The 13,056-nt window shown below is 32.8% G+C and overlaps 2 protein-coding genes across 2 annotated transcripts; both read left to right on the top strand.

Moving 5' to 3' along the window:
- Nucleotides 1–320: 320 nt before the first annotated feature.
- On the top strand, nt 321–2,007 carry LOC18051193 (inactive protein RESTRICTED TEV MOVEMENT 2). The gene is made up of 2 exons (XM_006445610.2): nt 321–543; nt 1,121–2,007. The coding sequence occupies exons 1-2, from the start codon at nt 411–413 to the stop codon at nt 2,005–2,007; spliced, it is 1,020 nt and encodes a 339-aa protein (XP_006445673.1). The 5' UTR covers nt 321–410.
- Nucleotides 2,008–3,649: 1,642 nt separating this feature from the next.
- LOC18051192 (beta-glucosidase BoGH3B) lies at nt 3,650–10,302 on the top strand. Its single transcript, XM_006445608.2, has 11 exons — nt 3,650–4,114; nt 4,381–4,585; nt 4,798–4,888; nt 5,002–5,147; nt 5,638–5,881; nt 6,915–7,019; nt 7,157–7,339; nt 7,434–7,638; nt 8,791–9,283; nt 9,843–9,922; nt 10,040–10,302. The coding sequence occupies exons 1-11, from the start codon at nt 3,892–3,894 to the stop codon at nt 10,042–10,044; spliced, it is 1,980 nt and encodes a 659-aa protein (XP_006445671.1). The 5' UTR covers nt 3,650–3,891; the 3' UTR covers nt 10,045–10,302.
- Nucleotides 10,303–13,056: the final 2,754 nt, after the last annotated feature.

Raw genomic sequence — 13,056 nt, 5'->3', positions numbered from 1 at the left:
CTCTCTCTCTGTCTCTCTATATATATAAATTTTCTGATAAGAGAATCTTATACCTTATAATTAAAATGAGGAAAGCTTTCACAACGTAGCGTTGTAATCCTTAGCAAAGTTCGTATATGTGAGCGTATATATATAGAAAATGAAGTACGAGACAAATAAAGAACTTTCTGTGCAAGAAGTTATGCTATATATTTGAATCCCCAATGAAACGAAAACAAGAAAAATAAAATAGGTATAGCCTCATGGACAAGCCAAAACAATGGAAACATTATAAAAAGATAGCCTGGCTAACAAGACAACCATAAACCAAAACCCAATTCTCAGATCTTGTCACATTATTTATACAAAAAGCGTGCAACAACTCTACAAACATTTTCATTGAATTTACTCGTTGTACTTGTCGTATAAAAATGGCAATGAGGCCAAGATATACAATTGGCAACCAACCACGACAACTGATGCGTCGAACGTATGAGAATTTCAAGCCAAAATCGGAATGGAAGCATGAAGACGATGCCAGTATTCTACTTGTTTATCTTCCTGGTATGTTTTAGTATAAATTATGTAAAACTCACGCACATTTCATTTTTATGATCACTTGGTGTAATTTATGAGAACAAGTTAGTTCAATTGACAAAATTTATTGAATTGAAACAAGAGGTCTAAGATTCAAACGCTTAGCATGAGAGGGAAGGAATTTGGTTAGCAACTTACTATGCTTAATTTTTATGCTTTTCAGAAGCATCTAAATGCCTTGAGAATGAACTTTAGGTCTCTTATATTTCCATTTTTACCATTTAGCTCTCAATTTTTTTCAATTACCTTTTACATCTTAATACTCTAATTTTGATTTTCGAACTTTATTATTTAAAGACTAAATGTGACTCTTTATCATAAATAGTCCATCCTGTGTTTTTTCATATATAAATCATATGACTATAGTGAAAGAACCCAAATTTTTTTATTCTCGGTTTTTTATCAAGATCTAACTGAAAAAAAAAGAAAGAAATATTTTGGACCAAAATCATAAATTGTCACTCTCCCGTGACTTAATATATACTTGCATTAATGGTGTAATTTCTTTGGCTTACCATATTATCAACGTATGTGTGCATTGCAGGCTTTGTGAAGGAGCAAATAAAGGTGATGAACACATATGTTGATAATATCACACTTTCGCTCAAAGTTGAAGGCCGGCGTCCACTTGCCGGGGGAAGATGGAACCAATTCAGTGAACTTTACAAAATTCCAGAAACTTGTGACATTAATAACATCAACAGCGTGTTTCAAGGTGGAGTCCTCACTATTATTATGCCAAAAATAAAAAATAATGCTCAAAAGGATGCTAAAGCAGACGCAACCCACCATGAGACTTCCAGCTCCCAAGAAATCGCAGAAACTTCTACTGTACAGGAGAAACAAAGAGAAGAAAAGAATGTTGTTGAAGCTCCAAGCCCTCAGAAAGTGACCACAAGTACTGAAGAAAGTACGCAATTGGATTCTCAGAAAACTGCTTCATTGGTTGATGATATCACGAAGCAGATTGACGAATCAGGTGGTGAAACTGCTTGTCAAAAAGCTGATGAAATGGGTCACGCAGTCGAAGCTTCTCCAAAAGCTGCTGCATTGGTTGATACTGCGGCGAAAATTCATGATGAGATAAAGAGAGTAGGAACGGATGGTGAAAGTGCTTATAAAATAGCGAATGAAGAGAAAGAAAAGAGTGAAGCAATTGGGAAGGAGAAGCCAGCAGAAGTTGAAAAGCTTGAAAGCAAGGAAGAGGAAGAGAAGCAAAAAAATGACCAAAGTGAAGAGAAACGAAAAGTGGAAGTGGATGATTTGATTTCCGAGAAGCCAAAGGATAAAAAGCATGAAAGTGCTTTTGCTTCGGAAGGCTTGATTGAGGGGAAGCAGCAATTGTTGGTAAACATGGGAACTGCAGTGTTAGTGATTGTGGGACTTGGGGCTTATTTATCTTACACCATTACCTCATTTGGGAAAGTCTAAAAAACTCCACTTTCTTTCTACAAGTATTATGTTCCCTTTTATATACGAATTTCTCATGTTATAATTAAGTATATTTTAATTGCGATCTATTGGTGATAATTAATAACTATTTAACTTAGATTTTATTTATATCAGTTTTTGAGCCCTTATCTAATGATTTATCAAGCTTTTAAGTCGGTTGTTAAGATTTTATATCACAAACTCATAATTAAGTTCTTATTGATAAAGGTTGGGGTGTGTTGAGAAACTTTTTCAATTTCTCTTTTAAATATTCAAAAGGGACACATTAGGGACATATTTTATAGAAGAAAACAACATTTTTCTTATTTAAGACCCATCGTCGTTTATCACTTTTTATCATGGTAGTTAACATTTCATATTTTTATTGTATTCAAAAGTCTCCACATGTAATTATGAGAAGAATTCTCCTGATTTATGATTAGGCCTTTATATTTTGAGCATATTTTTAGGCTATACTTCATATTGACTATACCAAAATCCGCCGCAGTAAACTTTTTATTGTAATGTTATATGAATTGTATCGTGATATTTAAAAACAAAAACAGAAAAGGGTGTTTAAGTCATTTTAATAGAAGTGAGGACCTAGCTGTTCTATATGACGAGGAGGATGGGTATAATTCAGTTTAATTTGGTTTTAAATCGTATTGAAGTGAACCGAATGATTATTTTTAAAGTAACGAACCAGATCAAAATTTTTAACCTTTAGAATCTTTATTTTATTTTTATTTTTATTTATTTAAATGAATGAAAAATGAATCGATCAGCTTTTTTGTTTTTTTTTTCAAATCAATTCGATTCGATTTTTTGGGGACAACAGGATTGTTGCCCACTCCTAAACACGATTCTCCTTATTAAAGAAATCATACAATTTGAGGAAATGAATTCGATGCTCTAATGAGTTTTTGAATATTGTGATTGATATTTATCGAAAAAAATTATATACAATTAAACCTTACACATATACAAACTAATGTAAAACATTATTGAAGAAAAAGAAAATTATTAGATGGTCTTAAAATATTATTCCTCTCCTATTCATTTTTACCACATGTTTATTTCGTCCAGTGACGGATCTAGAAAAATAATCTATCGGGGGTAGATTACATAATAGTAAAATTTTCAAACTAAAACTTTGAATATATAAAATATTTGTTAATACATTTATGATTGTTCTCGACGTATTTTAAAAAATAAAAAAATATTTGTGGTGATCCTAACATTATTTTTAATTATAATATAGGTTTTTATAATTGTAAAATTTAAAATTTAAATTTTGTAAGTTTATAAATTTATAGGGTCAATTTTAATAAATTTAATGGGAGCTAATTAAAAATCTTAATTTTTTTTATTTTTTATTTATTTTTAGCCAGCAGGTCACATACTGCATCTACCCCTGATTTCATCAACCAATTATAATATGATAAGCAGTGATTTGATAAGAAATAATACTTAAAAGAACCATAGATCTTAAACATAACCGAAATCATAAGCAGATCCAAAAATAGAGTATTCCTTTAAAAAAAAAAATTACTGATGAATTTTGGTAGCTGTGTAAATTGTAATGAAGGAAGAGGAAAGAGGACCGATAAAAAAGAGTAACATGAACGTGGAGTCCAGTACAAACAGCAATAAAAAGCCGTGAAGGAAAAGCACGATTTACACGCCCCTCACAGACACACACGTACTCAACAAAGAAAAGAATCTATACTAACCAAAAAAGAAACCGTCACCGTCCCAGTCCCACGAACATTTCCACTCTTTTATTCTTTAGCCCAAAAGCAATCCTTTCATTTAGCTGTTAAAAAAGAAGAGAAAAAGAAAAAAAAAAAAAAACACTGATACTTGTTTTCTGCTTTTGAAGAAATGAAAACGGTAAGGATATTGATGCGCGCGGTTTTGTTGGGCATGGTTTCTTTGTTAAGCTTTGCAAATGCAGAGTATGCCAAGTACAAAGATCCCAAGCAGCCAGTGGCTGTGCGGGTTAAGGACTTGTTGGGTAGAATGTCACTTGAAGAAAAGATTGGTCAGATGGTTCAGATTGATAGAACCATTGCCACTGTTCAGTTTTTGAAAGATTACTCCATTGGTAACTATTTTAACTATAGCTTCTGCATTTTTTTTTAAATTAGCTTACCCATCTGGGTAAATATTTTTATTAGTTTTAAAACGTAGTTGTGTTTGAGTACTAAATATTTATGGAAATGGGTATTTTTTGTTTGAAACACTTCTCCAATGTGGTTGATTTTATGCCATTGTAGCTGTTGCATCAAATCTGCATTTAATGCAGAGCTCCCACCTTTAGTTTTTCAGTGTACAGTTGATTGAGCAAGAAATGTTAATGGTTTTGCGCAGGGAGTGTGTTGAGTGGTGGGGGAAGCACGCCGCTTCCGCAGGCCAGTGCTGCAGATTGGATCAATATGATAAATGATTTTCAAAGGGGGTCTCTTGCCAGTCGTTTGGGGATTCCAATGATCTATGGCATTGATGCTGTTCATGGCCACAACAATGTCTATAATGCTACTATTTTCCCGCATAATGTTGGCCTTGGAGCTACCAGGCATGTATTTTTCTCATTTGGATCATAAATCTTCCTCTCAACGTATGCATATTTTGCTTGCACAAGGGAAAACAATCATAACTTATAGACTCTTTCAAGTGTATGATTATTGCATTTGTTTATCATAATCTAGCAGAAATTAGACCGATTAAAGTTATTAAAGTGTTGCTCAATGCAAAACTTTTTAAGAGTGAACTTTAGTTTAAATACAGGGATCCTGAGCTGGTGAAGAGGATTGGTGCTGCAACTGCTCTTGAAGTCAGAGCTACAGGGATTCCTTATGTCTTTGCTCCTTGCATTGCGGTAATAATCAGCATGATGTGTATGAGTTAATAAAATTTCAGGATTTGTCAATGCATTCTGTAGTTTGATGTATGAGTTTTGTTTGTGTATATTTCCTGACATCTTCTTCATAGGTTTGTAGAGATCCAAGATGGGGCAGGTGTTATGAAAGCTACAGTGAGGATCACAAAATTGTGCAAGAGATGACAGATGTTATACTTGGATTACAAGGAGATCCTCCTTCAAATTTGCGCAAGGGAGTTCCTTATGTTGGTGGAAAGTATGAACACCATGAAATCAAATAAATACTTTGGGAAAATTTTTATTGCTGGAAATTACAGCAGAATTCTTAAATTTTTTCAGAGGTTCTACTTTTGGATAGTAAAAGACATATCTTATTCATATATTATCCTATTTTTCTGTTATGGATTACTTAAATAGGCTCAGAGAATAAAACAATTGTAAATGGTATTAGTTCCTAGAAGCTATTATATAGGAAACATTGATTCTTTAATTTTCTCTCAGTTGCACCTTCAGTGCACTTCTGTTTGCTTCGCTATTATCTAATTTTCTGGTAATAGGAGATTAATTTATTCATTTTTGGAATCAACATTTTGTTGGATAGTTTTATTATCACATCACTCTCAAATTTTGTCATCCGTGTGGAAATGTACTCTCCAGCTGAAATGAATCTGCTGTTATTGTGTTTCAGCTACTAATTTGTGTTTTTCTTTAATTTCTATGATTTAATTTTCAAATATTTCTGGTAGGGATAAGGTTGCTGCCTGTGCTAAACACTTTGTGGGTGATGGTGGGACAACCAATGGCATCAATGAGAACAACACTGTGATTGACATGCATGGACTGCTGAGTATCCACATGCCTGCGTACTCTGATTCAATCATCAAGGGAGTTTCAACAATCATGGTTTCATATTCCAGCTGGAATGGGGAAAAGATGCATGCTAACCGTGAACTTGTTACTGGTTTCCTGAAGGGCACGCTTAAGTTTAAAGTTACGTTTCACTTTGCTTTTTTCATACTTCATAGATATAATACCAGCACATCAGACCTGAGGTTAAACTTGTGTGTAAATGTGTTTTTGGACATTAGCAAAATAATGGACACAAGCTCTCTCTCTCTCTCTCTCTTTTCTCCCTTACACAGACGTATCCTCACTTTAACTAAAATCTTGGAGGTAGCTTCTAACACTGTTCTCCAAAGACAAGTTTTTTTACACATAATCTGATTGCGATTCTTAGGTAAGAAAAGTTTTATTACCTTTCGAAATTGGTTTCGTAGCTTTTGGGTCTTTCATACCTAAGATATGCAACTTAACCCAACAAATTATGTGGGTTTTGTTAATTGGTGGCCGTGTATTTTCTCATGATGCACATTATTCCTGGAGTTTCCCATGATCATTCAATATTCAATGTGAGTTATATCCGTCATAGCTTGCTGTTGTTTTATAGCTGCAGATACTTAAATTATTGTTACTGATGTTTCCTAACCATTTTTGTAAAAGCTGTTACCTTCAGTTGTTTACAAATATATTGACTTAGTCTTCTCTTGCATTTTCACTTCACCACCCTGATATATTTACTTCTCATTCAATACATTTGTAAACAAACTTCTTGATTACTAACATTATTACCTGAAGCATTTGTCATTTGTGATGTAAGACATTCCATATGCGTCTCTTCCTTGAGCACATTGCAATGATTTTGTAGGAAATTCTCTTATTAAAAGACTTCAGTTGAGTGGTCTGGTCCAGATGATGTAAGTTGTCAATTTTGGGCATGCTTAAGATATTGTGTCTGCTGTAGTTTCAGTGAAAAAACTGCACGTTTAAGATAGTGCTTAACTTAGCCTCTATAGTCTTTACAAATAATTAAAAATGACACTAACATCATTGAACTTTTGTTTTCTAAAATTGTTTTATGCGCCTTTTAAGTCTTTTATTATCCTTGTCAGTGAACTATGTTGATCCCCAAGCAACAAGGCTTGGCATATCTCCAACTAATTGTTCATTGTTTATTGAATTTCAGGGCTTTGTTATCTCAGATTGGCAGGGAATTGATAGAATCACCTCCCCACCACATTCAAACTACACATACTCTGTCCAAGCAGGGATTCAAGCTGGGATTGACATGGTATGTATCTCATTTATTGGGATAACTTAGCTCATACTAAATTGATGATAAGAAATTGTTTCTTACTGTAATCAACACAGATTTAATGCATGGGGAAATTGATGAATTTAAAATCGTCTTTGATCCGTGTTTCCCAGGTCATGATTCCCTTCAACCTTACTGAGTTCATTGATGATCTTACTGACCTCGTCAAGAACAATGTAATCACAATGGATCGTATTGATGATGCTGTAGGAAGGATTTTGCTAGTCAAGTTCAGCATGGGTCTCTTTGAGAACCCTTTGGCTGATCTCAGCCTAGTGAATGAGCTTGGGAGCCAGGTCTGTTTGTCAAATCATTATCTCGAAATTCCTAAATTTTCCAGCCGTATTCCACAAGTGCCATAAGTGATGAAATATTTTGTTGTTTTACTAGGCACATAGAGACTTGGCAAGGGAAGCTGTGAGAAAATCACTTGTTTTACTGAAAAATGGGAAAAATGAAAGTCATCCATTGATACCACTACCCAAGAAGGCTCCAAAGATCCTAGTTGCTGGTAGTCATGCTGATAATTTGGGATATCAATGCGGCGGGTGGACGATCAACTGGCAAGGATTTAGTGGCAACAACTACACAAGGGGTACCTTTTTCTTTACGTAATGAATTACAAACTAACATCTTGCAGTTATGACATTCAACTTTTCTTACATTTATGACTAATGTATGGAGCTGTTATCTTTATTTCATTGACTAGGATTCTGATGAAGGATTTATTAACTTATTGATGGTTCCTTAGAAAAAGAAACTGAGCTAGAAATCCTTGCTATTAAGTTGAGACAGATAGGAAAATATACTTGTGAAAATGATTTGCTGATTATCATATACAGAGTTGGCAAAATGGTTCATTGGGGCGTGTTCATAGCGTGTCAAATTTAGTCTGAACCAAACACGACTTATTTAATGATCATGTCAAAATATTGAGACCCAAACCCAATAAGGGAAAATCACTTGTCAAACAGTTCGCTTAATATCTATGTATTTAATAAAATTTACATTGATATTATTTATTGATATTTTTTATACATACCTATCAAAATATTACACATTTACACTGTTGAAGTTCTAAATCTATATTGAATTTTATAAATGAAACACTATTTATATGTTTACCCCCCCCCCCCAAAAAAAAAAAGAGAGAGAGAAAGAATTATGTCCAATATTTTTTTTTTGATGCGGAATTATGTCCAATATTTGAGTTTTGATGACGAGAAATTATAAATTGGTTTAGAATAGAAAATATATTCGTGTCATTAACCGGGTAAATGGGTCAAGAACTTCAACCCTAACCTGACATGGAAAAAAAATTTTGTTGACCTGGACCTGGTCCGTTTAATAATCGTGTCATATTTGACGACTCATACCCATTTATTCATGTCGTATTCGTGTCGGGCATTCGAATTATGTTAAATTTGCCAGCTTTAATCATACATATTTACTTTAAATCCTAATTACGTATTTTAGATTTCTAAACATAGGTGTTGCTTAGAGCCAGTTCCAAGCATTGAAATGTATCTTGGGGTGGGATCAACCATATTGGTAGGTAATTAGCTATTCCTTAGGCGGAACCATAATTCGAAACAGGTAACCAGAAGCTTCATGTAAGAGTGCCTTTTCCAGACACCAATGACAAGCTGCTGTATTGATAGGCTATTCCTTGTGTTGTCTGATACGTTTTCATCCTGAATTGTCCTTGCATGGCAATGATTTTGATAAAGTCCTTTTACATGGCTAGGGACCACCATCCTTGGTGCCATAAGATCTGCTGTAGACTCAAGTACAGAAGTTGTCTACCGTGACAACCCTGATAGTGATTTTGTCAAGTCCAACAACTTTGATTATGCCATTGTTGCTGTTGGCGAGGCCCCTTATGCTGAATCCGCAGGCGATAGCATGACCCTCACAATGTTGGACCCTGATCCAAGCGTCATCACCAATGTCTGTGAAGCTGTTAAGTGTGTTGTTATCATAATTTCTGGCAGACCTATAGTAATTGAACCATATATTTCCTCAGTAGATGCCTTGGTAGCTGCATGGCTACCAGGCACTGAAGGCCAAGGCGTGACTGATGTCCTCTTTGGGGATTATGGATTTAGTGGAAAGCTCCCAAGATCATGGTTTAAAACTGTAGATCAACTACCAATGAATGTTGGGGATCCGCACTACGATCCTCTCTTCCCCTTTGATTTTGGACTTAAAACAGAATCAGTTCCAAGCATTGTAGCCAGGTAAGCATTCAACTGTTGTCTAGTTTCTTCTATTTATGTTGTCTTATCATGTTCTCCTTGTGTTTTTAGTCAGACTAATTGTAGGTTTCTTGTACTCTCTCTCTATTTTCTACTGGATTTGTGCAATTGGAAATTAAGGTGGTGTTTGCATATCCCTAAGTAGACATTAATTTGTTTTTCTACCGTGGCATTTTGCTATCAGTCTAAATTATCACCTTTTCTGTCATCCAGAGGAGAAAGGCATTTCAAATTAGGAAGGATCAAGTTTCTAGTGAACCAAGAATGGCTTCCATAACCACTATTGTTGTCCTCTACACCAATGACTGTTGAATTTTCTATGAAATAAATATTAGTTTCTTATGCAGCTGCTCTTTTGAGCATCAGTTGGTACATGAAACAGAAATGGAATCTTTCTGGGGATTTCCTTGAACTCAAGAAACATTTTACAATAGCCCAGAATTCAAAGCTGCTAGCTCAGGATATCTTTTTTATATATAATATTAAATAAGTTGTTACATGTAGGGATAATTCTCTGAATGCTTGGTGTTGTTGTCTATAGGTCAACCTCAGCTGGTGTTGATGGGAAACCATTTGTATTCCTGGTCATGATTTCTCTGATTTTTGCGTTGTATTTCACAGGTATATTTACTTCCCAGATAACCTCTTGCGTCTTAGTTGTCTTTTGTTACCATATAATCTTCTTCTTTTTTCAACCTCAACATTTGAATTGATTTATATGTTGACTAACCTTGATAGGTTAAACTCTACTTATTGAAGTTCCGAGCAGAAGCCAGAAGGCATTAAAGAAGAAACTGAATTCATCGAAGAGAGTAGCTCTTGTAGAACAGTTTTTACTCTTTTCAAGTATAGATTGCAGTTGACTTCTTGTAGCATAGGAACACTAGCAATATTTTTTAATGGTCCGCAGAAGTTCCTATCTCATTTTGTTACGATAGGCTAGAACAATTATTTTAGAGCTTAATATAACATGAGAACTGGAAAAAAATGAATTCAGCGTCAGCGAGTTAGATCTTTATTTTATTTTCTCTTTTTGGAGCGAGTAGCTTGTTGCCTTAATATATCCGATTGTCTTTTCGATATCTCTGCATGCATGAAATTAATTGTCTGTTGCATCGTGCATTCAAGTTTTCAAATGGGTGAGTACTTGAATGAGAGATTAAGAGCTTTCAGCATACATACTTATAAGAATAAAAATAAGATTAAATTCTAACCAATTACTACTGAGAACAAAATCAAGGTTTGGAACTTGGGAGGTTTTTTTATGCTTTTTGTTGCTAAAAAGTAATAATTGCATTTTATTTTTTTCTTCCAAAATTAACATAAGGATTTAATCGACGGGCACTTTTATCTCTAAAATGATATAAAATAGGAATATTTGTACAATTTATTGACTACTACTCAATTAATTATGAATTTTGGCAGAACTGAAGAGATTCCTAAGTATCTGTATCTTGGTTGAGCAGGTCAAGCTCATATTCACACGAAGATGGCATTAATTTTATTAGTAAGCCTAAGCTTCTCTGGATAAGGAAGAAACAAAATTGATTTTATATTTCCTCAATTCAATTCTGACCCCTGAGAATGACAATTACAATTTACAAGTTCCATTTTCAAAGAGTAGGAGCTCATTGGGACCCTCAATTTTGAAAAGGGATTGAGAAAAAGAAATCTACAAGCCTTTTAAGGTTCATAAAGGTACAAAAGTTGAATAAATTCTAAAATGTATTTGTTAATTAATTTTTTTTCAAATAATTATAATCATTTTTTTAATTTATTTTAAAAAAAATTTGAATTTTATTTTTTAACTTAAAAATAAATATCTATTTAAATGAAAATTACGAAATAATGAACATGAGGGAAAATGTTCCAACGGCTGTTTTTTTTTTTTAACTTTAAACCTTAACGTAGGATTGAATGGATCCAACTATGAAAAATTAAGATTGATGAAAAATTAAGTTATTTTTTAAAGTTATAAATTTAACTTATGGGATTGCTAGTATTTTAAATTACCCAAATCTCATGTTCTAAGCTATGCTGATTGCTAGTATTTTATTCAAATAATACCAATCACGACCTTGAATCTCTGTTGGGGACTTGGGGCCTATTTTTCACTTTAAATTTGAGTAATGTGATATGATTGACCTTGGTTAAATAAAGTTAGCATTTCAAAATAACATGTCACCGATGAATAATTATTTTGTTTGATAATTGTTAATTTTTTATATCGTCATCAGTAAAATAATTTCACAGTTCTAATAAACGAATGAAATTGCCTATTATTACATTACCATTAGGGATGGCAAACAGCGGGCCTGGGCCGGGCTTTTTCAAGCCCATGTCTAGGCCCTTTGTCAGCTAAGTGTACGGGCCTGGGCCAGGCTCGGGCCAGGCTTGGGCTTTATTTATTTATTTTAAAATTTTAAATTATTGTAAATTTGAAATAAATTAACGATTAACAAGTTATTACAATCATAGATAAATTAAAGAAAATTAATATTTCAAATTAAAATAATAAATAAAGCAAATAAAAACTCATAACTTTAATTTTTTTTAATACTAAATTTTCTAATTCAAACGCTCTCTTAATTAATTGACACAAAAGAGAGAATTTAGTATAATAATTTTAGTTTTTTTGAATCATAATTGATTTATAAGTTAAGAATTTAAGTTTTCTTTTTTATTTTTAAATTACTTTTCAATTTTAATTATATTATTCTAATTTATAAAATTATTTTTTAAAAAAGTAGTGGACTTGGGCTTTGTTCGGACTTTTTTTTTTGGGCCCTTGTCCACACCCTCATGGGTGAGGGCCAGGCCAAAGCCCACGGGCCTAGGCTGGGCCCAGGTGGGCTTGGGCCGGCCCGGGCTTTTTTGCCAACCCTAATTACCATATAGATTCTAGAGTAGTTATAACTCAAAGTAAAAAAAAAAAAATATATTTTCTGTCCAATTTAATTTTTCATGAAAATTTGAATGAAATGATAAATTTCACCTGTTAGACATCAACTCTTTCTGGCTTGCTTAGAAATTTTAGTCCAATGGATTATTTGATCTATGATGATAACTGTTTTTTATCATCATTAATAAAACGAGTTTATAACACTCAAATGAATGACATGTTATATAACACCTCATTTTGTATATAAATTTTAGAATAGTTATGCTTCAAATTAAAAAAAAAAAACTTACTTTCCTTTTCAATTTTTTTTTCTTGGAAGGTTTGAATCAGATGAGAGATTTTGCCCACTGATTAATAAGGTAGTATTTTTCTTATCTGAAATCTGAATAAGTCTAAATACGATTGAAGTTTGAATGAGTTTGAATACAATCATCTAAATAATATGTTTATTTATTTTTATTTAAGATATGATTATAAGCGGAATCTTGTTTATTTTTATAAATAAAAAATATTTTAAACATGATTATTTGACATTTAAGTTCTTATTAAGTCAAAATGAATAAAGGAATTAGTTTTTATAGTTTAGAAAATAAGTATATGTAAAAGTGGTATTTGTGGGATATAGTATTTATTTTTCATTCAAACATTTCCCATCTAGATAAAAGTTATAAAAGTTTACTTTTCCTATTAAGATATAAATTAATGAAAATCAAATATAAGTTAAAATAATAAAATCGAAAAAAATTATGAAATTAAAGAAATTTTAGACTTCATAAATATAATAAATAAGCCCTAACTCTTATCGGCTTACTTAATATTATTATTACTCCAACTTAAGTTGTTATAGATGAGA

This window comes from Citrus clementina, unplaced genomic scaffold (assembly GCF_000493195.1).
Source record: "Citrus clementina cultivar Clemenules unplaced genomic scaffold, Citrus_clementina_v1.0 scaffold_2, whole genome shotgun sequence".
Taxonomy (NCBI): Eukaryota; Viridiplantae; Streptophyta; class Magnoliopsida; order Sapindales; family Rutaceae; genus Citrus; species Citrus x clementina.
The sequence above is the reverse complement of the archived record's forward strand: the minus strand, read 5'-3'. Positions and strand labels throughout refer to the sequence as shown.